At 31.2% G+C, this 27,933-nt stretch overlaps 2 protein-coding genes and 1 long non-coding RNA gene across 3 annotated transcripts; 2 read left to right on the top strand and 1 right to left on the bottom strand.

The window, feature by feature from the left end:
* Positions 1 to 950: 950 nt before the first annotated feature.
* Positions 951 to 4,861, top strand: LOC112538805 (uncharacterized). The gene is made up of 3 exons (XR_003082158.2): positions 951 to 1,172; positions 1,576 to 3,938; positions 4,051 to 4,861. It is a non-coding gene; the product is annotated as an uncharacterized LOC112538805 (long non-coding RNA).
* On the bottom strand, positions 1,357 to 27,409 carry LOC107362029 (uncharacterized). Its single transcript, XM_015929022.3, has 6 exons — positions 26,934 to 27,409; positions 24,355 to 24,477; positions 20,652 to 20,722; positions 11,078 to 11,261; positions 2,933 to 3,051; positions 1,357 to 2,583 (listed from the first exon to the last, which is right to left on the bottom strand). Exons 1-6 carry the CDS (start codon positions 27,190 to 27,192, stop codon positions 1,591 to 1,593), a joined length of 1,749 nt encoding a protein of 582 aa, XP_015784508.2. The 5' UTR covers positions 27,193 to 27,409; the 3' UTR covers positions 1,357 to 1,590.
* Positions 15,103 to 17,253, top strand: LOC112538804 (uncharacterized). Its single transcript, XM_089270255.1, has 3 exons — positions 15,103 to 15,975; positions 16,256 to 16,309; positions 16,976 to 17,253. The coding sequence occupies exons 1-3, from the start codon at positions 15,600 to 15,602 to the stop codon at positions 17,158 to 17,160; spliced, it is 615 nt and encodes a 204-aa protein (XP_089126381.1). The 5' UTR covers positions 15,103 to 15,599; the 3' UTR covers positions 17,161 to 17,253.
* Positions 27,410 to 27,933: the final 524 nt, after the last annotated feature.

The following is a 27,933-nucleotide window of genomic DNA, read 5'->3' as shown; positions in this document are numbered from 1 at the left end:
AACAAATAATTTTAAGACTGCATCACTGCAAGTTTTGTGGTAAGAAGAGATAGAGAGAGGTTGTTCATATATTAATAATACAATAGATGGTGCTCTAGTTACAGTAAATAAGATACAGATTTTGTATCCTAAATTAGGATTCTTAATACAAGATGCAGCAAGTGATTTAATAACGTAATTTGGTTATTGACTAATTTTGCAACTATTGAAAATACAATAAAGCTTAGTGAAGTCGTTTTACGAACTACAAGTTTATTTGACATATGAAAACAATGAATAAAACAAATGAACTAAAGAAAAGTTGAAAAATGATTCAAACCAATCAAATCAGCAGGGTCTGTCGTTGTAATCTCCGATGATTAATGGTTGAATGTACCTTGGCGAATTATGAATACTCATTAAACAATCTGATTTTGGTGGACTGACTGCTCAATTTTTTTCCAGTAAATCAAACCAAACTTCATTTTCTAACTAAAGACCCGAAATTAAGCTAAAAATTGTATGAAGGAAAGTTAACCAGGAACGAAACAATCAAATTTACAAACAAAATTAACACTGGAATAATTCATCTAACAATGTAATTTGAACCACTAGATCCTTCAAATAACTTAAAATCTACTTTAATGTCTCGTATTGAGTAACTGCCTCTTTCGGAAACAGTTGTATTTGGTTGGACCTCAGCTCTTTTTTCAACACTAAATGTGCGAATTCATTTTCTTTATCACACCAAATATTCCAAAACATCTCATTTTTCCTAATTTTGTTTGCTAAATAGGTTCAGAATCGTATACAATTGCAGCCAAGACGTTATACTCTTTGGTTACAGCATTGAAATGCCATTAAAGTCGAGTGTATCTGTTTGGATTCACTGCTCGTATCAAGTATTTTATAAATACCGATAATTTGTTCCTCCATTAAAATGAAAAAACAATGAAACTGTATAATCATTATTTCAACAAAACTAACCATAATACCCAGTGAATATCATTCTGATACATTTTCATAGATGAAATATTTTGTTTCTATCATTTTCAGTAGCCTTTAGCTACTTTGTTATTGTCAATCAAATGTTTCATGCTAAATTATTGCTGGTTTGTGTTCTGTTTCAATTCATCAATGTTTCTTCCTTTACACAGATCTAAATGCTTTGTCCATCGTTTCATGTTCAAATTGTAAGTAGCATTTATTATTTAAAATTTCAACAATTCAATCTTCTTTAATAACAACAACATTTATCTTGAATACTCAACCTTAAACTATCTTTACGGGTAAAAGGTAAAAAGCATTAAGCATAACCATTTTGCTGCCTATTTCAATGAGAAATTTTAAAGTTGAATGATCATTTATTACAACAAGTGTTTTATGTAACTTTTTTATTAGTAAATTGTTTTGAACTTATTAATAATTGATAGCAAAAAGGATACATAAGTCGTAGGTTAATAGGAAAAGTTTAATTTTCATTAGTATTAACATTGTTTCTTATATCTATTCTCTCCTTAATAATCCATGACAAGAAGTAATTTTGACTCTGAACACCTTTTGTTTGTCTGACAGTCTCTTTTTGTCTTGTTTCAGATGCATTAGATGAGTTTACGTTGCTGATCGCAGAGATGATGGATCACGAGAGAAAATAACTTGATTTGATTTTTGATCGTTTGTGCGAGGACGAATATCGTTGTTGGCACGTATTTTCATATGATCAGACCGATAATCTTCGGTCCGAGCGGACGGAGGACGAGTTAATGGAAGAGGTGGCTTTGTAGATGAGGTTGGCGTGTTGAAAGGAGAAAAATTGGAGAAGAAAGGTTCAGCATAATCTGCTTCACTTCCATAATTGTCATCTTCAGTTGTATCCAAATCAGTCCTGGACAGCATTTCTCCGATTCTAGGTGTTGATGATTTTGAGACATAACTGCTGCTTCTCGGTGAAGGGGATGACCGTTGAATATACAATGCTTGGTGTTGACTTTGATTGGAAAGTGAATGGTGGCTCGGTGTTTGATTAAGGCTGATTGTCTCAATGTTTGGACGGTTTGATCGAAGGGCATCAGGATGAACAACCAAATGGTCAATAATATTGTTCTTGTAGGCATTTAAGTGACTAATTAAATGCATCTTTTCATCTGGACTGTTGGACATGTTAACACTATCATTTGCATGTACATAGCCAGACGGTGAAGAGGATTGAACTTGCGAATGTGTCGGAGTTTGAAATTGCTGTTGGTGTAACTGTAACTGTTGCTGTTGCTGCTTCTGTATCAACAATAACATCGCCTGACCATCTTCCTCACCGCCACCATCATCACCAAACATGCTTCCAGGTTGTTTGTACCTGCGTTGGCTAACAGAAACATAGATGAAAACAGCTAAACATATGAGAGCAGTCGAGATGGCAATCACAAAACAGAGAATGTATATTTCCGGCTTGCGCCCATCAGGATAGGAAGCATTTGATCTTGGATATTGCATCATTGTGTCTTCATGGCACATTCCACCCGTACAGTTTCTAATATGAGAATCAGGACCAGTGCAGTCTTGTCCACCATATTTGGCCGGAGGATTGGAACAGGTGCGATGGCGAACCTAAACAATGGAAAGTTGAACCATGAAAGGAATGAAAGTTAATTGGTTGAAACGAAAAATTTGACGCAAATCTAAACTCTAAAGGTCAAACATTGGTTCTATTTGATGCTAAGAAATGTCAAGAATGCCTTTTCGGTATTATCCAAGGTTACCCAAGGTCATAACTTCACTACCAAGGTCGCTATTTTTAACCTCAACTAGCTGTACTGTTACGAGTTAATATAGTTGCGCTTTCCCTCCTAGGATGACCTCAGTTGATGGATAAAGAGCATTCCAATTTGACATAATCTCACATCATCAACCATCACATATTATATACTCAATTACGTTATAAAACTGATGCTCTTACCTGCTGACAATCATGTGAACAAGTTGACCAGGCTGACCAGGGGGACCAACGACCATCAATGGGACCACAAAATTTGTAACAATTTGGTATTTCAGCTGAATCATCGGCACAATCAAAACCTATTTCAAAGAAGGAGTCACAAAGTGTTGGTTAAATTGTAATTTGGAGAAATGAAAAGACCAATGAAATTTACAATATGGGATGGATTTCAAATTTTCAAGTTTCACCAAGAATAATAATCTTTAACATGATTATCAAAACAAACCTCAATAACCAATCAGCAACATTGTTATGATTAACTATCCAATTTACTATTACCTGGATGGCGACTGGAAAATTGTCTGACAATTAACCCACAAAATTGGTTCAATCATGTGAAACATTTTCTCGTGTTGACTATCCTTTAATTAAAGTCCTATTTTCACGTTTTACGGTGCATTTATAAAGAAACCGTTTTGTCTGGAAACCCAACATTTAACCTACCATGAGATTTAATTTTTGTGTGTGATCACTTTACATGATCCTTAATGCATTTGAAAGGGATGTTATATTTATCCAAACCAACCCATTTACATAAATTTGAAAAGCACCCTGTGGCCTGAGTAAAATGGATAATATCCCTTTGAAACTAGTGAAATCAACTTCAAGAATGGATTCTCCTTTTGAGTAAAAAAAAAGAGAAAGAGACTGATGAAAGTTTCCATTTCAACCAACCTTTTCTGTATCACTCTCAATTACACAATTTAAAAGTCAATTTGGTTGGTTTCAACAAAGTATGCGAAAATTGATCACTTTTTAGCGAAAAGTGAATAAGATTGATTTCAATAACCATCTACATAAACCAGTAAAGTCAAAACAAAACGCTGCATCAATCTTTCTCTCTCTTGCTGTTGGATCAAAATTTTAAAGTTTTTAAACTTGAATTATGAAGTTGAACATTTTAGGCAAATCACAAAGTCACTTTGGTACGTTGAGGGAACGATAAAGAGTTGAAATTAACTAAACAGTAAGTAATAACATGAAGTAGTAGAGCAAAATAAATCACAAAAATTCACCACTCTATTCAATCAAGTAATACAATATTTATTTTTCATTATTTATTTTTCTCATTCTCTTAGTGTAACTTGGACTACTTTACGGGTCAACATTTACCTCATTCATTTATCCGTCGAAAAAGGAAAGGAAAGTGGAAAAATGGTGAAATAAAAATTGGCCTGATTGAATATTGAAGACAATTAAATTGCTGGGATTTCCATTGTGATGTATTATGTTTTTGTTTGAAGAGAAGAAATCAATTAGAATGAGTGTATTTGACAGTATAATTGATTATAAAAGTCGTCTTTTCAGGGCCTCCTTCTTCTTCTTCTTCTCTTCATCTTTTCTTCATCTTCTTTTATCATCATCATCTTGCCTAGGAAAGATATAAGAAACGTTACACTGTGACTGCACATGACTTTGGTTTCCCCACTGCGAGAAGATCTGCATCATCATTTCTCGTTCATCTTTATTTCTTTTCTTCTTCTTCTTCTTCTCCTTTTCTTATCTTCTTCGCCTTTCTTATTCTCTGTGATGAGTTGATGCTGTTAAGGATGGGGAACATAAATATCATTTAGAGGAAGTTGAAGAAGATGATGAAGATGGAAAAGAAGACAAAGAAGAAGAAGAAGAAGGAGAAAAGGACAAACAAAGTAAGTTGCAAAGGGTACCAAAAGGACTTGATGGAAACAGCCTAAGCATCCCAAGATGGATGGATAGTGAAAAGATCAAGAGATGTGGAAGGAGAAATTAAAGGAGAAAGCAAAAAAGAACCGGAAAGAACCATAGATAACATCCAAATTTCTATAGGATCTTCTAGATGAAAGTATGATGGTGAAGAGGAGGATAAAGGGCGAGGTTGATGAAATTGATAGAGAAACTGAGAGAGAGAGAGAGAAAAGAGAGTTGAAATGATTGCCATCCAAAACTCATGCAGTTTTTACTCATCTCTCAGTTATTTACGCATCATTGTACATCAATGATATTATCTAGTTAAATGTAACAATTCAAGTTTAACTTTTAAATCTGTGAGTAAAAGAGGCACATAAATAAAGCACAAAGATGATAACATGATTCTTTCAACATGATCATCATGTTATCATCAATAATGTTATAAAAACAACAAACATGCAAAAGTCAAAATGTAATATACATAGATAACATTAAGTGACAAGAGTTAACAAATTGAACCCAAAGTCTAGTTGAATTGATCAATTGACGATCCAAATGATTCATTTCATCTTTATGTCCATCCTCACCGTCCTCACCATCATCTTAATCATCTTAATCATCAACATCTTTACTCACTCAATGAACAAACAAAAATATTAGTATGCAATGAAAATAATAGAGAGCAACAAATTGATAGGAAGATAAAATATTATTGCAAATAAACAACAACACTGCTACCAATAAAGTTCATGTTGAGGTTTATTGGTTTGATAATCATTTTGATGGTAATAAATAAAGCAGATAAAATTGTTTCGCCTAAAAATGGTTTCGCCTTAAATCCAGTTTTCAGGTTTTAGGATGAAGATGGCAATGAAACGATGAATATCATAAAATGAAAGTAATTTCACAAACAAGTGTAACTAGCAAAATGCATAAAGTAACGAGTAAACTGAATCACATTTTGCTACATAATTTTACCAGACAAAATGAGCAATTCCTGGATCATCAAGTGAATTGAATTTTAAATTTGAATCTATTGCTTTTGAATTTGCACTGTTTGAGCATCTAATTTGATTTGCCAGAAAAAAAAACAACAAAATGTTGCGGCTTTTAATTGTAAGCTAAATTGTATGAACAGTTGAAAGCATAATAACTGTCATCGGGATAAAAGAGCAAATTTTTATCCCAAAAGCAAATAATAGGGAATAATAAATGTTATTGTTGATAAAAATAAATGTGAATACATAAAATTGCAGTCAAGATATAATGTTATGGAAAGTGGAATAACGTTTGAATATAATTTCGTTGTCATAATTATTTGAATATTATTACATTAGACATTTAGTGTTGGTCAATAGAAAGTCCAGTTGAAAGGGAAGATGAAGATGAGAAGATGAAGATGGAAAAGAGAGGGAAAAAAGAGTTTCTTTTTGGGTTTGCTTTTGTTTTGCTAATGTTTTTGTTTGCCAATGAAATTGGTGAAGATGAAGGTTCCTTTAAGGGATTGCTTTATTTTAATGGATGTAAGTTTGATTGAAGTATAATGAATGTAAAGATAAATATTGTTCAGTTACAACCCACAATTTGATTAAATGGAGAGCAATTAAATTTAATCATCAATTGATGGGGAAGCGAGAGTGAAACACAAAAGTACCCAATGATTATGAGGTATTTTTTGGTGAAAAACTGGTTGAAAACCTTTTAAGGTTATTATTGTTGAATGGTTTTTCAAGTGAAAACAAAAGACGATTGGTAAAGATTAGGAAGATGGTGTTGAATAACTGAATATGTCAAACTGAATCTGGAGTCAGGAATCTGACAATGAAATGTCGATGACAAACTTAATGATTGTTTCAGATCAACATGATTTGACGCGATTGTGAAGATGAAATGTAAGAAATTGTAAAAGATATAATTTGATCAAATGTTGAAGGCAAAGAAAAGACATTTTCATCAAAGATTGCAAGGGAAACTTGGATTGAAGGAAAGATGATAAAATGATGATGATGATGGTGAGGATCAATATGAGCAAAGTAGAGAGGGAAAAAAGGGTCAAAAAAGAATCAAAAATATTGGAAGAAATGGTTTTTAAAAAGCATTTTCTTCCTTAAACGGCAAACAATTATTTCCATGAAAAGATTTCTTCTTTTTTTTCATCATTTTCTTCAAATGTCTGGATGATTGTTTGATAAATAAACGTTAAATATGTTCAACCACACCTAACCGAGGAAACTGATTGTGACTGTTAATGTTACAATAATGATAACCCTGAGAATGGTCATGGAGCGAACAATTGATGAACAGAAAAAAATAAGTGAAAAGATTGGGATGAAAATCAATGAAATAACGTGATGAATAAGGTAAAGGTTTTACAGGATAGGATAAAAGGTAAGTGAAAATGGTGATTTCGTGATGTTAATAAACAAGTGAACAAAATTGGGATAATATCATCATTATGATATTGGGTGATGAGAAGGAAATATTAATACAAGAATCAATGAGCAAGTTTGACTTGGAAACGGTAAATTGATTTTCCTTGCCTTTTCACCAAATCAGTGAAAAAGGTAAACGGAAAGTGATTAAAGTTTAACCTTTTGTTATTCAGATGAGTTTGATCTTTTGGATTGAATCGCAAGCCAACACTTGAAGGAATGAACCAAATGAATATTGAGAGTTAATTAAAGGGTTTGATGAAAGTAAAGATAAACATTGAGGAAACTTGGAATATCAATTGGTCATTTATCATTATTGATAGGTCAGTGAATTACAGAAATACCATGAATTATCACGTAAAGTGAGAAATGAAAAACAAAAGGGTCAACATCATTGTTTGGATAATTATTTTGGTCCATTATTGATGTTGCTTTTGATCCTATTTTTGATATTATTGATGTTATTGTTAATGTTATTATTTATGTTGATAGTTGTTTGTATTGTTATTGAATTAATGAGGTAAAGACTTTTTGTTTTTGGAAAAACCTTTTTCTTCTTATTCCATTATTAATGGTGATTTCGTTGATGATTCTGATGATGATTGATGCTCTCTCGATCCCATTAAGACATGGTCAGGTGGGATGATAACATGTGATTGACCTGTGTTAAACCTCCAGAGGTTTAGGCCAGCAATTCAAAGAATCCAGAAGTTGTTTATCAATTTAGTTTGTCCATTAGCTTTGGATAATAGATAAAGTTATTCTGATAAAACATCAGTTTTTACCTTTTCTTTTGATCAACTTTTTTTCCAAAAATGTTTAACCAACTTATGATCATGTTCATGATGATAATGATCATGTTGATAATGTTGAGAGAAAATTCAATTTTTGAGGTCAATTTTTATTTCTCTCGAGATAAGCAGTTGAAACATTTTCTGTGGTCAGAAAAGCTGATAAATTATTTGAAACTTGCAACTAATGCTTGTCCAAGCTTTTGTAATTCAACTGAATCGGCAGAAAATGAGAATCGATAGAAATTGGAAATTCTGTGAAAAGGTTTTCTGTAAATTTTACGATAAAAAATGAAACATTGAACCATTTAAAAAGTGGGAAAAGAACAGAAAAAAAGGAGAAATTTTGAGAACAAAAAAGTCGAGCTTTGCCAGAAAAAGTTGACATAAAATGTTGAACATTAGGTTGAGGATAATGATTATTAAATGTAACAAAATAAATAAATAAATCAACTGCAAGGTTAAGAGGGTCAATTGAATGTCTCTCATTATGATTAGTTTGGTTAAAAATTGACAACTAATCAACTAAAAATACTGCAGGCCAGTTTGGTGTTTTTGTTGCCTTTTTTTCAGGCCAAAATGTTTGTCTCTTTTGATACTAATGATAAGCACCCAAAAGTCAAAGAAAGCAACTTTTTGCTCTTCATCCTCCAGACTATACATCACAGATGACAGTTGATCCTCAATCGCTATCTTCATCATCATCATCATCATCAACTTTACTTTTCCCGTAATTAATGCTAATGAGATGATATTCACTAGGAAAATATTATGTTAAGGGAAGATGAATAAGACAAGCTTGACTTGAATATTTTTCAACACACAACTTGAATCATCTTCATCATCTTCATCTTCAGTCATCTCTATTTGTGTCTTTCTTTTCAAATATATAGCCACTTATGTTTGCTTACCAAAATAAGGAACCATTTTTAAGTGAAAAACTTATATTTTTGTCTTCTTCTTTTTGTGTCCTTTTCACAGGAAAAGCAAACGTTTATTAAGTTTATTTTAATCAACACAAAGTTTCAAACTTAATGAATTACTTTTTGGCTTCAACTGTTCATCCTGTTCATCATCTTATCATCAGTTGTTTGACCATCAACTTAACTGCTTGAAATAATTTATTGAAATTTTTGAAGCAAAAAATTTGGTGAACAGTAAAATATTATTGAAAGTATTGGTGAAAAGTTGAAAAGCTTGAAGAAGCCAGGAAAAGCTGGAAAAGTGTAAAAGATAAATAAATCTGTAGACAAAATGGTGAGAAGAAGATGCAAGATGATGACAAAGATGAAAAGATAATGAAAACAAAAGAAACACAAATAGCAAATGGAAGATAAAGATGAAGATAAAGAAGGTAACTTTTCCTCCTCAACAGTCTGAGCAAAAACATGTGTTCAAATGCAATCATGAAAACACTGATCTTACGACTAAATTGAAACAACAAAATTCCCAAAAAAGATCATTGAAATGGTGAAAAACATGGCAAAGATCATTTCAAATGAATTACAATCGACATCAGATATTTCACTTTTTATGGTTCCAAAGCTCATATCTTTTAGTCAAGTTCAATGGCAACTCAACAAATCTAAATGTAAACCTTTCATCTTTAGTTCAATCTTTCACTGAGCATTTCTGTTTCCCTATCTGACTATCATTTATGCCTTCCTTAACCATCTTTTGTTCACATCTGGAAGACAAAAGATGATGGTTATGATGATAAAAGATTTGAAACAAAAGCTCGTGCCAATGAATGTAACAAGAGATGCTTCTTCCTATTGTTATCTTCATTATGAGCTGAAGATGAGTTTTGGGTAAAAATGTTTCTACTTTCGATTTTTGTTGTTCATTCATTTCCTTTCCTTTCACTGAATTTTCAAAATATGTCATGCAAATCCTTTAATAGCCAAATTTCATGATCTGATCATGATTAAGTTGACACTCTTTCATAATCTAATTGATTAATGTAAATTAATTTGTTATCTACTTTTGTGTCTTCCAGTCTATTGACACAATCAATGTGTTATTGTTAAAGACAAATCTATTTAGTCAACATCTTTACATCAATACATTAAACTGCTTCTTCACCTTCAACTGCAATCAATCATAGACTAAATATCAATACAATAAACAGAGGAATCAGCAAATCAACATAAACATCTTTTCCTAATTAATCATGTTTCATTGCTATTCATTTACATCAATAGTTAATCATCAACTTGAACAACAAATGGATTTACAAGTTAAAAATGGTTCAATATTGAACAAATTATTGTAAACTAAACATAAATAAAGGCAAAATAAATTGTTGAAGTAAAAAATGGTTAAACAGTTTATCAACATTCAACTCTTTTAGCATTGATTACAATCAATGGACGAGATGGTTTGATGAATGAAAAGTTGATGTTAATGGTTATGTTAATTATCGCTGTAAATGTGATTAAAGTGACTTGAGTTTTAAGAGTTTTGTTTACTCAGATTGTTGAACCTTTCCCAATGAACATTTGTTTACCCTTCAATGTTGTGCAAAAATTGTTTATTTGAACGTAAAGAGGCCAAAAAAGATGAAGGATGATGATGCTTTTAAGATGAAGACACAAAATGATCGTTAATCGATAAGTCGTTTAAGTAGGTTGAAAGATGTTCAAATGTTCACCAGGGATTCTGTCAATGAATTCAATGCAAAATGAAGCTCACAACCTTTTCTAATTACTGTTAATGTACCTAGTATTGCGGTCAATTGGTGACCACTGAGCAAGGTTAAAGGTTACCTCACAGTACGAGGTAATCTTGATGAAGATCAACATTTGACTTCAACAGTTAAGGTAATCAAGACAAGACTAAAAGAAACGTATTCAGGTTAAAATGATTTATTCAAGTGTCAACATAATTATCATTGTAATAACAAGAATGATGGACAACATTGTCATGGTTTTAGATTCAATTCAAGATTACACTTTACAAGATTTCACCAAACTTTGTATTCTCAAAACTATCTGAACAAACATTGAAACGATTACTGAAGTTCAAGAATGGAAATTTAATTTTCTGTAAATCATTTTAATCTTGTTTCAACTCGCAAATGATTTATGATTGTAATTTGATTTGTTGCATTGATTGTTGAGGTTTCAATGGTTTTTTAGTTTAAAGTTAAACTTGAAAATGTTGTTTCAGTTGGAAGGTTTTTTACAGGGAAAATAAGGTTAAAGGTTACTTACATGAAAACTGTACAGAAGCTTTTCGACTGTCAATGTTTACCCTTTGGGCACCACCGAATGCTGAACACCAACATTTATAGATTGATTTCTCGGAATCTAAATCATCTCTTAATAAGTTTCCCTGAAGTTGGGAATTGCTTGAATAATCAATATCACCTTTACTCACATTGAGAGTTAATTCAACCTGGAAAAGGAAAAGAGAGTAAAATTAGCAAATCAATCCTTTGAATATCACAATTTACAATTTACATTAATTATAATACATTAAAAGATGAGATTAAAAATGGGCTTCTTTTCATGTTTAACCTTTTCATTTGCAAAATTATACATTTGTTAATGTTTTTCATGTTTATTTAACCCAAACTCAAGTGTTAATGGCTCAAATTGGTGAGATTTAATTACACCTTTTTTCATTATTATTTTGTTTCTTCAAAAGGTAAACATGGAAAATGTGATTAATCTAATCATGATTAAAGGTAAACAATTTCAAGATAATCCTCTTTTTAGCTTAGCCTTTGCTGTTGAATGGTTAGTTGATGATAATAGTTGTAAGGGAATACAAAAGGTTGATATTAATGATAATATCAGTTCAAGTAATATTGTGCTTATTGGAGTGGATTAAAGGTGACTGAACATGATAGCCTGGTAAGTCAGTGATAATGTAATGAACACAAAAATGGATCAAAAGGAAAGACCAGAAAAGATGTTGATCAGTTTTCAGTGTTTCATCTTTTCTCTGGTCAATTGTGATAGAACACTTTGACTCATGATAAATGGATGAATCAAGATTTGTATTTACATGTCAAACTTGGAACATTATTTTTCCTGAAAAACTAACCCAAGTTCAGAAGGAAATATTAGACATTGATGAGGATAACAAAAATTGTTGATAAATTTTGCTTTTCTGTGAAGCTTTTTGTTGTATTTGTTGAGCGTTTTTGCTCTTCTTCACTTTTACTTCAAGTTATCATTTGAAAGAGACTTCATTCATTGAAGTTATTGAAAGTTATTCAAATTAGAAATGAGAACAAAAAAGTTTATTCTTGAGAATATTTTTGTCTCTTTTTTTTTCCTGAAATCGTTTTCCTGTGAAAAAGCTCACAGGGAAATGCATAAACATGGCGAGCAATTGACAGAGGATGAAGATGATAATGATGCTGTAAAACATTGAATACCATTTACAAGTCAAAAATGGTTTCTTTTTGTGACACTTTTTTTGCCACACTTTTCACACATTTGTGCTTTTCATGTTCATCAATCTGAATTGTTCACCACAATGATGATGTTGATATTGAATTTCAATTTGCTTTTTGTTTTTTTCTTTTCATTTCATTTTCTTCTTTTCCATCACTGTTTCCAATCAGTTAATGATGGTTAACTCATTGAATTGCTGATCATTGTTATCACCTTTAACAATCTGTAAGTTAATGTTGCCCATTCAATTGATGACTTTTGACCAATTCCTATTTCACAGGGAAAACGCAGTGATATTTCAATAATCGGTTCAACAAAAGATAACTCGAGAATAAAGCTCAACATTTCAACAGTAATGACGATAATAATGGTAATGATAGAGTCACTGTCAAAAGTGTAAAGAAGGTGAAAAAAGTCTTATCTGACATGATGATGATACAGTTGCTCTGATATATCATTTTGAGGCAACAAAAAAAGTTGCAACAAAGACTCATCATTTGCAATTGTAAAATGTCATAGATTTGTATTTCAATTTTGCTTCATCAATTTTCAGTTACAGGGCGAAAAGTGGAGAAAAACATTTTTTTTGTTTTTCATCTTTTCTCTACTTTGAGCAATTGACTCTGAATTGCTAGCCAACAGTGATAATGATAAACTAGAGCAGTCAAGTGGACTGTGCAAAAGTGCCAGTAAAGTAAAGACTCGAGAAAAGGATAATTTTTCAAGAAATTTTTTCTCCATTTTTTAGGTTCGCCAAGCAGACCGTATAATTATGGGTGTCAATGGATAACCACGCTCTCAATCATCGAGAGAAAGCTGTTGAGAAGAGAAACTTTTTTTTCTTCTTCGCCTAAAATTCATTTTCTTGTTACATCACAAAAATTGCTTTCAATTTAATTGGAATCATTAACGCGACTCATTTATAATCAGAAAAGTTCTGAAAGAAACTGAAATCATTTTCAACTCTTTTGTTGAAAATGGTGAAAAGCTTTAAGCTTTATTTTTCATAATGAAACAAGACAATCCATTTTCAACTTTCTTTCATTCCCTTTTCATGATAATTTTTCAGGGAAAATGAAAAGTTGAATTGAAATGTTAACATTGCAATCATTTCTTCTTTTACCATGTTTCTCATCATTCTATTCATTCCTTGTTAATATATTTAATATTATACTTTGCATCTACTTTGGGTGAAATTCATTTGACAGGGAAAACGCAAGAAGGCAAAAAAAATGTGATAAGCTTTTGATCAAAGAAAAAGGCAAATAGTAATAAGAATAGTTTGATTTTTTCTTTTGCATCTTATTCCAAATTGAATAAATTGACTATAAATTCCGGTGAAAAATTCTTTGTCAAAAAGAATTGATTTGGAAGAGAAAAGTAGAGCAAAAAAAAGTTCTTATTTGTCTTGATCTTTTTAAATATTTTTGTACACTTGCTGTTATTACATAAAGGGATTTGTTTTGTTCAATTCAATTGTTTACTGTATTCAGTGTTGAGGGTAGAAAAAGTTGAATTTACATGAACAAGAAAATCATTTCTGAATCAATGACAGAAACGTTCAATTGAATATCAACAATCAACTTTGACTGTTAATCAAAAATGGATCCATTTCATTACGCTAATGCTTTCAGACTTTTTATTGATGTTCAAAGAAATGATAATTTTTAGATTAACAATAATTTTTTGCCTTTTTATTAAATTATTTTCTTCTTTTGGGAAATGCTTTTTTCATTTGTTTAGAAACTCATTTTTCACAATTTCGTTCGATAAAGAGTTTCATGAGATAATCTATGCCTTTTCAGGGGATCATGAATTCGTTGAAATGTTGCCATTTATCGAGTTATAATCTTTTCAATTTAACTGTGAAAATATTTATTGATTCAATTCGTGAATATTGAAATGGATATTGAAATAGCCTGGAAAATGTTTTTCCTCTTCTTTACATTTTCTGTTCACTTTTTTATCAAATGTAACCAGAAGGAAGAGCAAGGTAGGAAAAAAAGGTGAAACAAAAGTGATGAGGATAAAATTGAGATATGAAAAGATGCAATGAAAATGATGGTGAAAATGGTTGCCAAAAAATGGATAACTTATGAGATGAGTTTTGCACCATTTTTCAAGTCAACATTATCAAGACAGGGAAAGCATTAAGGCAAATGTGATATTAGAATAACTTTTTTTACCATTTTTTGCATTCCCTGAATTTCATGAGGTTGCATTGAAATTACCAAATTTTGCACTCTTTTCATCATTTTCCTTCCTTTCTCATTTCTATTCAAGTTTTACACCATTTTTTATTCAAATGTTCATTCATAATAGCAACTTAATGTCATCATGTTCCCACTTGGATTGGTGTTGACCAATTAACGGGAAAAAAACGAGTGACACCAAAAATTTCAACCTCGTTTCTGTGTAGTTACAATGCCAAAGAAGCGAAAAAAATTGATTAAATTGATGAAAAGCAATCAAATACAAAGATGAACACTTTTTTTCGAGTTCGATTGTTGATTTACCACAAAGATGAGCATAGATAATGAATTTGCCCACAAAAACCGGAAGAGTTTCACTTTTTGTCACTTTCCGATGAACATGATTTTGGCCTTTTGGTGAAGCTTTTACTTGATTGGTGAATCCTTTCATCAAAGACCACCAAGAATCAGGAAAAAAATGATTGAAAGTGAATGTGAAAGGTAAAAAAACGTCTTTTCTCATCACACTTTTTTCAAGCTTTCTCAAGTCAAAGTTTAAGCCAAAATGCCATCTGAATGGTTGGACAAAAAATGCTCAAGATTATCCTGATCATCAGTTTATCTTTCATCTTTTTACAACAGTTTAACAGCATTTCATTGTCTTAACTCATTTAGCAAAGTGGATCAATTGAGATGATTCTGAATGGCTTTGAATGGGAGAAATGTTGGTTTTCGAGAAAAAAAAGGTTCTGATTGTAAGTTGAATAGTTAATTCAACAATCGCTCTTTTTCAACCATTAAAGGTGGGCGCTGGTGACACAAGAGGAAGGGACGATTGTTGGTTCCTTTTCTGAACTGGCTATAAAGAGTCTTACATGATTCGAGTAAAAGTTCACAGTGAAATCTGGTGAAGATTGAGAAGTGAAAGTTTGAAAGCAACTTTTAAAACACAAACTTCATTAAAAATCCAGAGTTGGAGTTAAACATCGAAGTGATTCCAAGCGATTTAAAGTGTGCAAATCGAGTGAAGCAAAGTTGACCCGAGTTGATCGTGTCCGTGTCTTAAAGTTGCCTGGAACAAGATTTTTGAAATTTTTGGATAAATAAAAGTTTCGATTTAAAGTCACTATTTATCAATGACAAGTTTACGAGGATATCTAACTGGTTTTGTGGTTGCTTTTACTTTGGTCAACCTGGCCTCAACCACTCACCATCACGGTGGACACAGCAATATATTTCGTAAACAAGATGATTGGGGAAAGTACGAGTTCGCCTACGACATTCACGATCCTTGGGGCAATAAAAATTTCCGTAAAGAGCACGGACACTTTACAAAGAAAGGTGGTCATGTAGAGGGTTCTTATGGTTTACACGATTCCAAAGGACGCCTTCGTATAGTTAAATACACTGCTGGCAAAGGTGGCTTTGTTGCATCAATTAAAACAAACGAACCTGGAACCTCAGATGAAGATGCAGCAGCTGCCTTTTACAATGGCAAAGATCATGATCATGGTAAGTAAACCAGTTAAAAATCAGTTACAAGTGCATTCCAAACTGAACAATTTCCAAGCTTCCAATTTCAAAATTTTAATGGAAATTTTTAGGTGAACTTTCATCATATTTAGCGAAAAAATTGATGCAAGTTGAACAAGAAAAGTTCCAAGTTCTAAGCATAAAATGTACAAATCTAGAAATTGTCGAATTTTGAATGTCAAAATTTTCGATTTACTTGAGAGTTGAAATTTGACTGATCCTTTGATTCACTAATTGAATTTACTTTTTTGCATTTCAGGTAAATGGAAGTACGATGTTAAAACTCACCATGAAAAGGGCAAAGACGATTGGGGCAAAGACCATTGGGGTAAGTTTAGTTCCAAGCACGAGTAACAGTTGATGCTGATAATGATCTGGTTTTAGCTTTGAGTGATTTCATTGACAACCTTTAAGATCAAACTGAAGTTTAAGATAAACTTGAAAATCTTTAAACATTTTTAGTTGTTTGCTTCAATCACTCCAAGCTGACCAAAATCATCTTATCAACTGAAAATAGGTGTAAAAAGGGTTCCTTTTGGGTTTTGGGTTTCCACTAATCTAATCTTAGGAAATGTGTTGATTGAGATTTTTGTTTTTTATGCTCATCATTGTTTTAAACAAAATAATGATTTCCAATGAAACTTCAATTTTACTGTAAAAAGTATTCGGATTGAATGAAGCTGTCTCTGAACCTGTTCCTTGGACAATCGATTGGTACAATCCCTTGATCCTGGTTATCGACTTTTGTGATGTCCAATTGTAAAGATCATAATGATGATTGATGCCAAAATAAATACAAAAAAAGATTGTGATAATTGATTGTTTTAACCCGTTAAAAGTCAGGTATTATAAACACAATCACAATATAAATTTTGATAGAAGCGCTATTAAAATGAAAAATCAAAAAACATTGGGAAACCCAAAGCAAAGCCTCAATATTTGATCAATTCAACTAACTTCACTTTTCCTTCAATTTTAGGTAAACATGACGATCACAAGGATGACCATAAAAGCCATCATTCAAAGGGTCATTTCGACCATTACGCTGCAGCTGCCAGTGAAATACATTCATCTAAACAATATGAATTGCCAATCTCAAGTGATTCAGGTGAATACAGGCGAATCGCTAGTCACTTACCAAGAGCTAATTTTGCTTTCCTTTAACCCAATTGAAACAATTTGAACAATAAAATTCACTTTTTTTAAACATCAAAATTGTTCTCTGATTTTTCATCTGAAAATGTAAAATGTTTATGATTGACTGGATTGCCTTTAATTGATTTTGCTGATTTTTCATGAGAAATGCTAAATGATTGCTAAAATTGTTTATAAGAAAAACAAGCTTTTATCATCAGCATCTTGTTATCGCTGCCATAAAAGATGATCATGATGAGAAGATAATTAAGAGATGAACAGAATACAAGTTTTCTAGTCTTTTGATTATTATTTTATGTTATTCACAAGTAACCTTGAAAGTTGCATCTTTATCATGATATCAATTCAGTGTATGGATGAAAAGATTCACAAGATTGAGCTAAAAATCAACCTTTGCCTGTTCATGTTTAGTCATGTCTTCGTCTTCAACATTATACAAGTAAAATCAATTTACCGTGAAATGTCAAATAAGAAGCAAACCTTTTACAATCTCAACAAATTTATCGTCTTTTCCATCACCATTATCATCTTTATCATCATCATCTTCCAAACATCTTTTACCTTTACTTAAGCATGTGAGATGAAAAGATGTCAGATAAATTACCATTGTTTCATTTGGCCATTTGTTAACAGGTAACAACAGAAGCTGTAATATACAAGAGATGAAAACCTGAATTTTGAGGAAAGCTGAAAATCAAGTGATTCTTAATGAAAATCATTTCCATCTAGAGTCAAAAATAATTATTGCGCTGTAATTTAATGCACATTCAAGAGTTGAATCAACTTGGCCCTTCACGAGGGATTGAGTTGTAACGCTGTCGTGCTGTTAAGTGAACTCACCAGGTCTGCGAATGATACAGCTCAACAGGGTCAACAGTCTCAACAAAAGCAAAATGAATAACAAAAATGAAAACCTTTTCAAATTGTCTCTTCATTTGTCACAATAATGCAAAACAGTCTCATCAATGCCCAATGCAAAGAAACCCTTCAAGATATTAAACTTTTTGTTCATCTTCAAGTTAATCTGCCATTAAACCTGAAACTTAAGGTAAATGAGAATCAGCAATAGCGCAGAATTAAGGAAATGATATTTTCTGCAATTCCAAATGCAGCTTTTGCGCATAATTCAGTAATCAATGAATAAACTCAGTCATTTTCAATGGAAAAATAAGCAAGCAAACTTGAAATTCAAATTTACGATGAAATTCTTTGATAATTGATCTAATTTCACATTCTTTAGTCTTCAAGTAACGCTGGGTAAAGCCTGATAACTTGTATGCAAATAAGTACACAAGACTGATACTTAAGATAAAAGCAACAGTGAAGGGCCTTTGCATCAGCTATGCTACTTGAGCTGTGAGAAGGCGCAATTAGTCACTTTATGAATCCAGTTAAATAAGCAACATTGACAAGTTTACTTGACTTGAAGCGAGTTACCGTTTCAGATTAAATGAACCATCAATGAATCAGTATTGTCCAACAATTTGTTGTCATAATAATGCAAAGATGAACATTAAACAGTTAAAGTCAGTAAAAGCAAACTGAACAGCAACACAAGTCAAGTGATGAAGCTAAACAAACAAAAAGGGAAAAAAACAGTGAAACAAAAAACCTAGTAACATTGACCTGGTAAAATGAAAAAACAAACAAACAGGTAAATACAAGCCACGTGATGATAATACTTCATTTTCATCATAATGAAGATAAATGATGAAAAAAAGAGGGAAAAGTGATGGAAGGTGGAAAAGACGAACAGAAGGAAGAAAAGCAAAAGGTTGACATGAAAACCAAATTGGCAATAGTAATGATAATATTGCTAATAATAAGTTATTCAATTGACAGGTAAAAATTGGGTTCGATATTGAGTTTCACGACGATAACCTTAACAACAGGGAATTAATAATATCTGTAAAAGGAAATGGATGAGTCGGGTAAAGATGAATGCTATTGATGACCCTATGCTGGGTAAACTTTTTTTGTTGTTGAATGACATATATTTTGTATAAAAGGTAGAAACTCAGGTAAACATATATTTCAGATGTTATCACAAGTTTTCCTTTTCTCTCCTTCTTTTTCATCTTCATCTTCTCGTCATCATCTTCTTCTTCTTTAGCATCTTCTTCAACTGTATTTACTTTGATCGTAAAAACTGGATTCTTCTTTCCTTTTGCCTCAAGCTCTTGTTTCTTATACACTTAAGTGTCTTAAGACACCAACCATTGACCAACCTAGGTAAGGGTGTAGTACAAGTCTATGTAATCTTATTAATCGGCTGTACCAAACGCTTTCCCACGGTTACCTGAACCTTACCTTTCCAGTCTCTAGATTAGGTGGGTTTGTTATTTTATAGTTTAACCTTGTGTCAAGGTATAACCTTTGTCCAACCATTCAACCTTTAGCTATATCAGCTGTAATGATTATCATCAAAGATTGAACATTGAAAACAAAAAGATTAGACTTTTCAATGTAAATCTCATTGCAAGGCTAATTGTTGATTCAATATTTGATGGGTTGGCTGATTGATTGACAATTTTACCTTTTTTTTATGAACATTAATTGACATGATTAGAGGATAATTTAAAGCAATCAGTTTTTTTTTCATCAAATGATTGACATCAATTGTTCAATTGGTTTAATGTTTGATTTTATTGGGCCACTTTGCACACTTTGCTAATTTTGGCTAATATTTGTCAATTAAATGCGGAAATTTGTTTAATTTTGAAAAATGCCAATTTTAATTAAACAATTTGGTTAAATTGCTTGCGATTTTAAAAGTGAATTGGCAATTATATTGGTTAACATTAAATGGCCCAAAATTATCTTTACTTTAAATTGTAGTTCGTAATTGAACTGCAAAGTGGAAAAGTAATGAAGATGAATTTGAAATTGACTTGAAATTGAGTTAAAATTGAGTTAAAATTGGACTCTAAATTGAACCCTGAAATGAAGTTAAAATTGAAGTTTAGATTAAAAAAAGTTTGGTCAAACCAGATTTCAAGTAAATGAGACAATTTGACATCAATTATTAAATAGATTGAATAACTTGTGAACAATTGAAAATGATTAGAGTAAAGTTGAGTCCATTTACAAGATGAACAATGAACATTATCCAGAATCAAAACTACATTTTGGTACAACAATCTCAATCTCATTTGAAAGGGAAAACCTGAAAAGCATCATAATCATTATTTCAATGATAATGACGATTCTCATCATTAGTCTGGAAATTGAAAAACAAGTGCAACATTGGGAAAGCAAATGAATAGCAGAAAAAAAAGAAGATGAGAAAAATTGAATTACTCAGGAAATTGTTTCGGAATACAATATAAAATACAATGGAAACAGCAAAGGATTGCAGGACCTTTAATGGTCAAGAGATGATAAACAATAAACAGTAGCATAATTAGATTAATTAAGGCAACTGTTCATATTTACATAAGTCCAACTCAATTTTTCACCCATTAACGTAATTAATCTGATAGAGTTGAATGTAAACTTACAATTCGCTGGCCAGTTTCAGGGTCAAAATAAGCATGGCTAGTTTCACGTTTCCTGATATCCTCTTCACGACCTGTGTAAATAGATGAAAGACACATTAATTGATAATCGTTATAAAAGGCCAAAAAAGAAGAGGAAAAAATTGCATGAATCAAGATGAATGAATGGATGAGGGATGAAAATAATGATGTTAAGGGATGACGATAAGACTGTGTTTATCCTAAATAGTTTGATAATGGGTAAGGCAATACAATGAACAATTACCTCTGAACAGAAGAAGCAGAAAAGGGAAAAAGTGAAATTAAAGTTAACCTTTTGTAAATTGCAAGCAAGTTTGAAAGTTAATTCACTTTGAACCTCTGGATAAATCTGAGCTCCATTGGAGGCTCATGTTCAACTTTAATCACTGTTGTTGTGGTAATTGTGTTTAGTGGCAATTTAAGGGAAAAAAATGCTATTTTTAAGCGCAATTTTTGCTCATCACTTTACGCCAATTTTTCATCAACTTTTCACCAATCGTTTAAATATGTTAATTAAAAGTAAATGCTTTTCCCATTACTTAATTCAATTGATTTGCTCTATTCAGATACATTCAGTTCACATCATTATAATCATGAATTCATTTTCCTTTTTTTTCTCTCTGTTCAAAATCTTCTTTTTTTTGTTCAATTTATAAAATCAGTTTTCAGTGAATGAACCTGAAAAGATGAATATTAATGGAAACTTGAATTTCTAATCATTTTCCATGGAAATCATGAACAATTATCGGCTAATGTGTTTGCTAATTAAGATGTTGTTACATGGAAAATGTTTCCTCTGTTTTCTTGATCATTGCAATGATTGTATTGATAACAATGTCATTGATTGATTAACATGAAACAAGATTAATGAGTGATCAAGTGATGGTGATATTTGCATGTTAAAGTCATTGAATATTTTTTTGTGTAAATTGTTTCAAATATTATCATGAAAGGTAAATATATTTGTATTTCATTGGCATTTGATAGCGTGACAATGATAATACAACTGTAACATCACTTGATCCTGTCAATGTTTAAATTGTTAATCATTTCAAGATATTGTTCAGTAGAGGTTCCAAGAGGTTTCAGTTTTCATTTCTTGTAAGTGTTTGCCAATTCAGTTTAAAACTTGAAACAATCAATTGATTTATTTACTTTTTTATTTAAATTCTCAAGAGATTCAGAGTTGATAAAAGACACAAAAAAATTAATCTCAACTGTTCACTGGCTCTGATTGATTCAATATTTTTAAGGTAAACATGAAATTGATTTTATAATGAGATGAATAACATTAAACTTTTCATTGGCAAACATTTCAGTCAACTAGACGAAATTGAGATTAAAAAACAAAATTGAAATTAACCTTACAATCAATTTACATGAATTATGATAAACCAGATAAAAATTTCATTTACAAGCATTCGATAAGTATCAAAGACTGAATACTTCAAATCGCTATTCAATGAAAAGAAAATAAATATTTTAACTTCAAAAAATAGATTTTTCATTTTATCCAGTTAGTCCTGAAAAATAGTCATTCACTGAACATTCAACAATTGAAATAATGTTACTAAAACAATAAATCACTGAATTATCGATCGAGTTTCCAAAGAAATTCTGAAATCTGTCGATCATTGAAATCGCAGAGATTCGAGAAATACTTTCAAGTCTATCAGTTATGGAAGTCGTTTCTGCATTTTGCATTTTGCTTAAAATTTGGAATTTCCAGAAGTTCTAATTCTGAATGTTCATTACTTCGATTGAAGCGAAGTTTTCGGAGCATTCTACAAGTTTGTAAGCTTTTGGAATCTGTTGGTTTTGATCATTCTATTGATTTGGAAAGTTTTGTTTCTTTTCAATCATTTTGTATCATTATTTATGATCAAAATTGAACAAAAAAAGTTCCAGAGTCTAGAAAATCAAGTGGATAATTGATGAAGATCGGATGTTTCATCTGGACAATTCAATTACCAACCATTAATCATTGATATTTGTTAATTAGCTAAAGCTAAAGACTGCATTTGGTTGATTTCAAGAGTAAATTAATTTACATGCAAAAATCGCGAACAGGTTAACCATTTTCATTGATGACTTTTTTTGAATCTTTGCTGCATTTGTCTTTTGCTATTGAGTTAAAAAAGAGGCAGAAAATTGTTGCTGATTATTGCAAGTTAATCAATTAATAAGTTCATCAGATAACAATCCTGTCTGGATCATTTATGCATGATTGAAGGAGCAACTTTGATCAATCAATCTGCCAATAAAAGTTTAATCACAAATGAAGAAAGCTTGTTAAATCAACATTTACTCTTGATTATTTGACTTTACCTTATTCTGAGTTTTACCATGTTTACCATCTCAATTAAGATTGAGATTGACTGATGATTATGATGTGGCTGAAGGGTGATGATCATGATTAGCATCATCAAAGGTAAACTGGATTTATTTAAACATTAATCAAGTCCAATGAAATAGCAACATTAACAACAAATTAATAAACGAAACAACATTTTGTTGCTATCATGATGATCAACCATTATAACTAATTAAATGATTGTGATTGAATAAGGAAAACTTAAATTCAATCATCATTTTGAGCTACTGTTTTTATCGGGTGATGAAAGTAAATCTTTTTTAATCAATTTCCTCTGGTTAACCCTTTACTCCAGCCCATTGAAAATGCCTGAAGCAGCAAGATTGAAACAGAAAAAGATTGACAAAGAAATGGGAAAAATTTTGATAAAGTTAACTAAATCTGACAACAACCAGTTAACCCTTTTAAAACGTTACTGGATTAATTAGTCTTAAAAGGCAATACATCCTGATACAAGAAAATACATCAAACACAAGTTGATTAAGATGCACCGATTAATGTCATAATCAAGATGATTACTATTCTGATCATCGTTCATCCCAAAACACTGTCAGTGATCAGGAAAGGTAATTGTTTTAGGCTGAGTAACAATCAAAAGCCATTCAGTTATTTTGAAAATTAACTTGGAACCAATTTGAATAACTTTGCTAATCTAAAATTAATCAAAATTTTGTGTCAACTTTGAATAAATGTTGAACTAAGATCAAGATTGTTTAGTATTACAAACTGACTTGAAGCAACTCCAGACTCTGTGATAACTTTGATTTTGAAAGCGTTTAGTTTTTACTTGAAATCAGTTTGAATTGAAATGATTTCAGAGTGAATTGATTAGCCTTTGAGGTTAATCAACTTTAATTATTGAAGAAATGCAAGTTGCTTTTGATTAGTTTTTACATTGTTGAGTGTTTCTTTGCTTTGAGTTAAATTGAGTTTTCAGTTTTTAGTGGATTGAGTTACAGGATTGCCAAAATTATCAGAGCAACATGATGAAGTATAATGTTGAAAGTTTGTTAATTGATCCATTGATAAATAGAAGAAAATTGCAATTCATTTTAAGGAGAAAAGTGTGTTTTTAGCAATTCCAATTGAAACTGATGCAACTCGTGAAACCTGAGGTTAACTGAACTTCATTTTGCATTATTGCTGGTAGAAGCAGAAGATTTGATTGGATTGATGCAATTGATGTTCACTTTGATTGATTTCATCTTAATTAGCATTTCATTGGACATTTCAAGTTACTACTGACAATGGACATTTATTCATTACTCAGCCTAAAAGTTTTCAATCAAAATGTAATGTCAATCAACTTACCATGATTACAATGGAATTGGGCAGATAATACATCATGGACTCTACATTTAAGACTAATTGGTTGATTAACAATATAAGCATCTCTTGGTTCCTCTTCAAACCATGGTCCTTTGATTAAACTGCCTGTAATAGAAGAAGAAAAAAAGATGAACAAAAAAATCGAAAAGTTAATCAATATTAATGTAAATAGCAAGACAAGTTACGGTTAAGATTTGGGTTTCAAAGTCAACAGCATGAAAGTAGAGATTAAATTGAAATAAGAACAGAATATTGCTGGAAAAGGTAAAACAAAGTAAATTTATCATTTTTGATGTATTAACTTTGGTTTTGGAAGGAAAATAAAAAATGATTTATTCATGGTTAACTGAGATAATCTTGAAACAAAAAATGAACAAAAACTATCCACATGAAATGGTTTAAAGAAAAAGATGAAAAAATGGAACAAAAATTTTCATGGAAACATCATTTACTTTTACTTCTTTTTTCACCATAAAAATTACTATCAAAGGTTTACATCAATTTTTATTACAAATAAAATTACTTCTCAGCTATTAACATTATTTTAATATTTGATTGAATGCTGATAAAGTTGACAATTTATGTGGAATATGATGAACAGGGAGAAAAGGCTGAATAGAGAAGTTTTCAGAATCAAAGTTGATCTTGATTAATGTTGTTAATAATGATTAACAGTGATTAAACAATTGATTGGCAAAGGAAGTAATTGAGTAATAAAAAATTAAGGCAACATAAAAAGGTAATCATGAGGCAATATTGTTCATATTCAGGTTCAGGTTAAGATGAGGATAAATGGTTATAAGTTGAAATTGAATTTCATTATGATAATCGTCAATAGATTGATTAAATTGACTGTGGCTACAAAACAAAAAAGGAAACCATCAGATTAAAGTTCAGCCTGAAGGTAAGACTTGCAGGAGGTTTCAAGAGATGAATGATTCCATTTTAAGATGAGCAAAAAGTAAGATTAAAATGGCGAGATGAGAAGAGGATAAATAAGAGTTGACAAAAGCATCTTGAGCTTGAAATAAAAAACTATTTTCTTACCACCGGATGTTTTCATCTTCAACTTTTCCTTCTTCATGCTTCATCTTCATCTTTATCTTCATCTTAGTCTTCGTTGTCATCTTCAATGTGAAAATTGAAGCCTTAAGGAAGGCCAAAAAGAACCCAAAAAACACCTTTTCTCAACATTTCATTGAACTGAAATTTATTTTTGTTCACTTTTTTGTTATAACAGTTGATAAACCATGAAAACTGTAGAATCGATGGAATTGGATTTTTTTTTTCTCTCTTTTGGACAATAACTAAGTTCATTTTTGGTATTACAAAAGGATTCTGAACAAACTTCTTTTCATCTTTACTGGTATTTTAATTTTGAAACTAGCCTTTTTCAAGCCTTTTTGACTTTGTCATTATCATGAAAATTGATGAAATTTATTGCTGGTAAACTATTTTCATCATTTTTACTCTATAACTTTCATCTCTCGCTTTTTTGTTACCCTCATCATCATTATTCCCATTCCAGTTGGTCTTTTTGACAAGGAAAGGTGGTAAAGGTGAATTGTCATCTTTTGATGGAATGGATCATGAAGATAATGATGATCATGTCTCAAAGGGAACAGACATTTTGTCCATGAAAATGTTGATAGTAATCACCAGCATCATTATCATTGATGTTATTATTTTTGGCCGATATTAATAAGATTAGAGAGTTTCATTTCTGTCTATTATTGATAAACTTTTTTTTCCATCCAGCCTCAGCTTCCATTCAGTTTTCATGCATATTTTCATCCATTTGTTGCCAGATTCCAATAATGATCAGTTTCTGGAGTTACTCTCATCAATTCCTTTCTCATCATTTTCCTATTCTATTGAGACTTGCAGGATGACATTATTGATGTTATTGATAAAAAAGAAGCGTCTCTATTAATGCAACATTTAATGGATCTAACTGATCATTCTGATGGTCATCATCATCATCATTTTCAACTCCACCCTTTACTGGCTACTCAATGTCCATTCGTCCTCAATGTTTAACTTTATCGGTTAAACATGAATATGATTGAACAGCAAAAATGGTCAATGAATTAAAGCTTATCTTTTTTATGCCCTTTTCCCTCATTTATCTTTGAGCATTCAATTTTCATTATCTTCATCATCTTTTCCTTCCCAATTAACATCTTATTCAACGTCTTCATTGCTTCTCACCAAAACATGACTTGACTACGAGATTATGACTTTTTTTGCATTCAAATTAAGATAAGTCTAAACCATTAAAACTAGTTTCATTGTGACAATTAGGAATGATTTGTGATTAACATTTAGTTAAATAAAGACATCAAGGAAAGAGATCAAATCTTAATTGACCCTCTAAATTTGACAAAATTTGCTTCTCAAATTATCTTTGAAACATTTACTTCGTTATTTTGTCTCATCTCACTCTCAAATCTGTATCTTAATCCAAAAATTTATCATGATTTAGACTGCCATTGGCTTGAAATTTACATTCAATTCCATATAAAGATTAATGTTGTGAAAGATGAGATGAAAAATTTTACCTGGAAAAACCTTTTTAGCTTGGACCGTTGATGAGGTAAAGATGATTGGTATCAAAATGGACCAGAAAAACACTTTTAACACATTATTTACAAAAAGACCACTTAAACGATGACAAGTTGTTGTTATACTGTTGCTGTACAAATCCAATTTACTGTGAGTATCATGATTAAATAGATGTTGATGGTTAAAAAGGGTTGATTTATTTAACACTTTAGAGTAACCTTTGTAATATCCAACTTTATCCCAATGACCGATCATCTTGATCTATCAAGATGATCTAGTCTAGGTAAGTAAGGTGTCAATAGATGAGAAATGGTGATTTTGGTGAACCACAAATGTAACACTGTTTCACCAACAATCCACAAATGTTGTTTATTATTTAAATACAAAATAATGATTAACAAACAAAAATAGTGGCAACAAAAGTCAACCCAGAGAAAGTTGTTCAAACTGTAAAGTTACTGTTTCAACTAACATGCTTTTCAATGCAACAACATTTCATCAACAACTTTACTCAATGGATGGCGACACATTAAAATACTGGCGAGATCTATCGGCTTGTTTTATAACTAATTCAAGCCTTCATAATTATTGTGGTTACATGTTGATGCAGTTGGGTAAAATAGTACATGAACCTGTCTCATGAACTAAACTGAAAACATTTTTCAAACGTTTTAATATCATAAACGACTTTGAATCAAGTAAGTGAGGAAACGAAAGCTTTCCAAACTGCAGCAAACGACAATTTACCAATAAACTTGATCTGATTTAGTCTTTAAATTATTATATAACTATGTTTGGAAATTATTTTGCCATTCAAAAAATGGAATAATTTTGAATACTTTTTTATTGAATTTATCGTTATGTTACGAATGGTTCAGAATGTACAGTGTTAGGATTTCTGTTATTTGTCCGAAAAATAGAGCAAAAAAGACAATGGGACAGCAAATGAGACAATTAAACAAATGATTTGCCAGTATCATTTAAAAGTCTAATTTG

The sequence above is a fragment of the Tetranychus urticae genome, chromosome 1 (genome assembly GCF_039701765.1).
Source record: "Tetranychus urticae isolate SD_2017Ah chromosome 1, NJAU_TeUrti_SD_1.0, whole genome shotgun sequence".
Classification (NCBI taxonomy): Eukaryota; Metazoa; Arthropoda; class Arachnida; order Trombidiformes; family Tetranychidae; genus Tetranychus; species Tetranychus urticae.
Note: the sequence above shows the minus strand (reverse complement) of the source record. Positions and strands in the feature narration are given on the sequence as shown.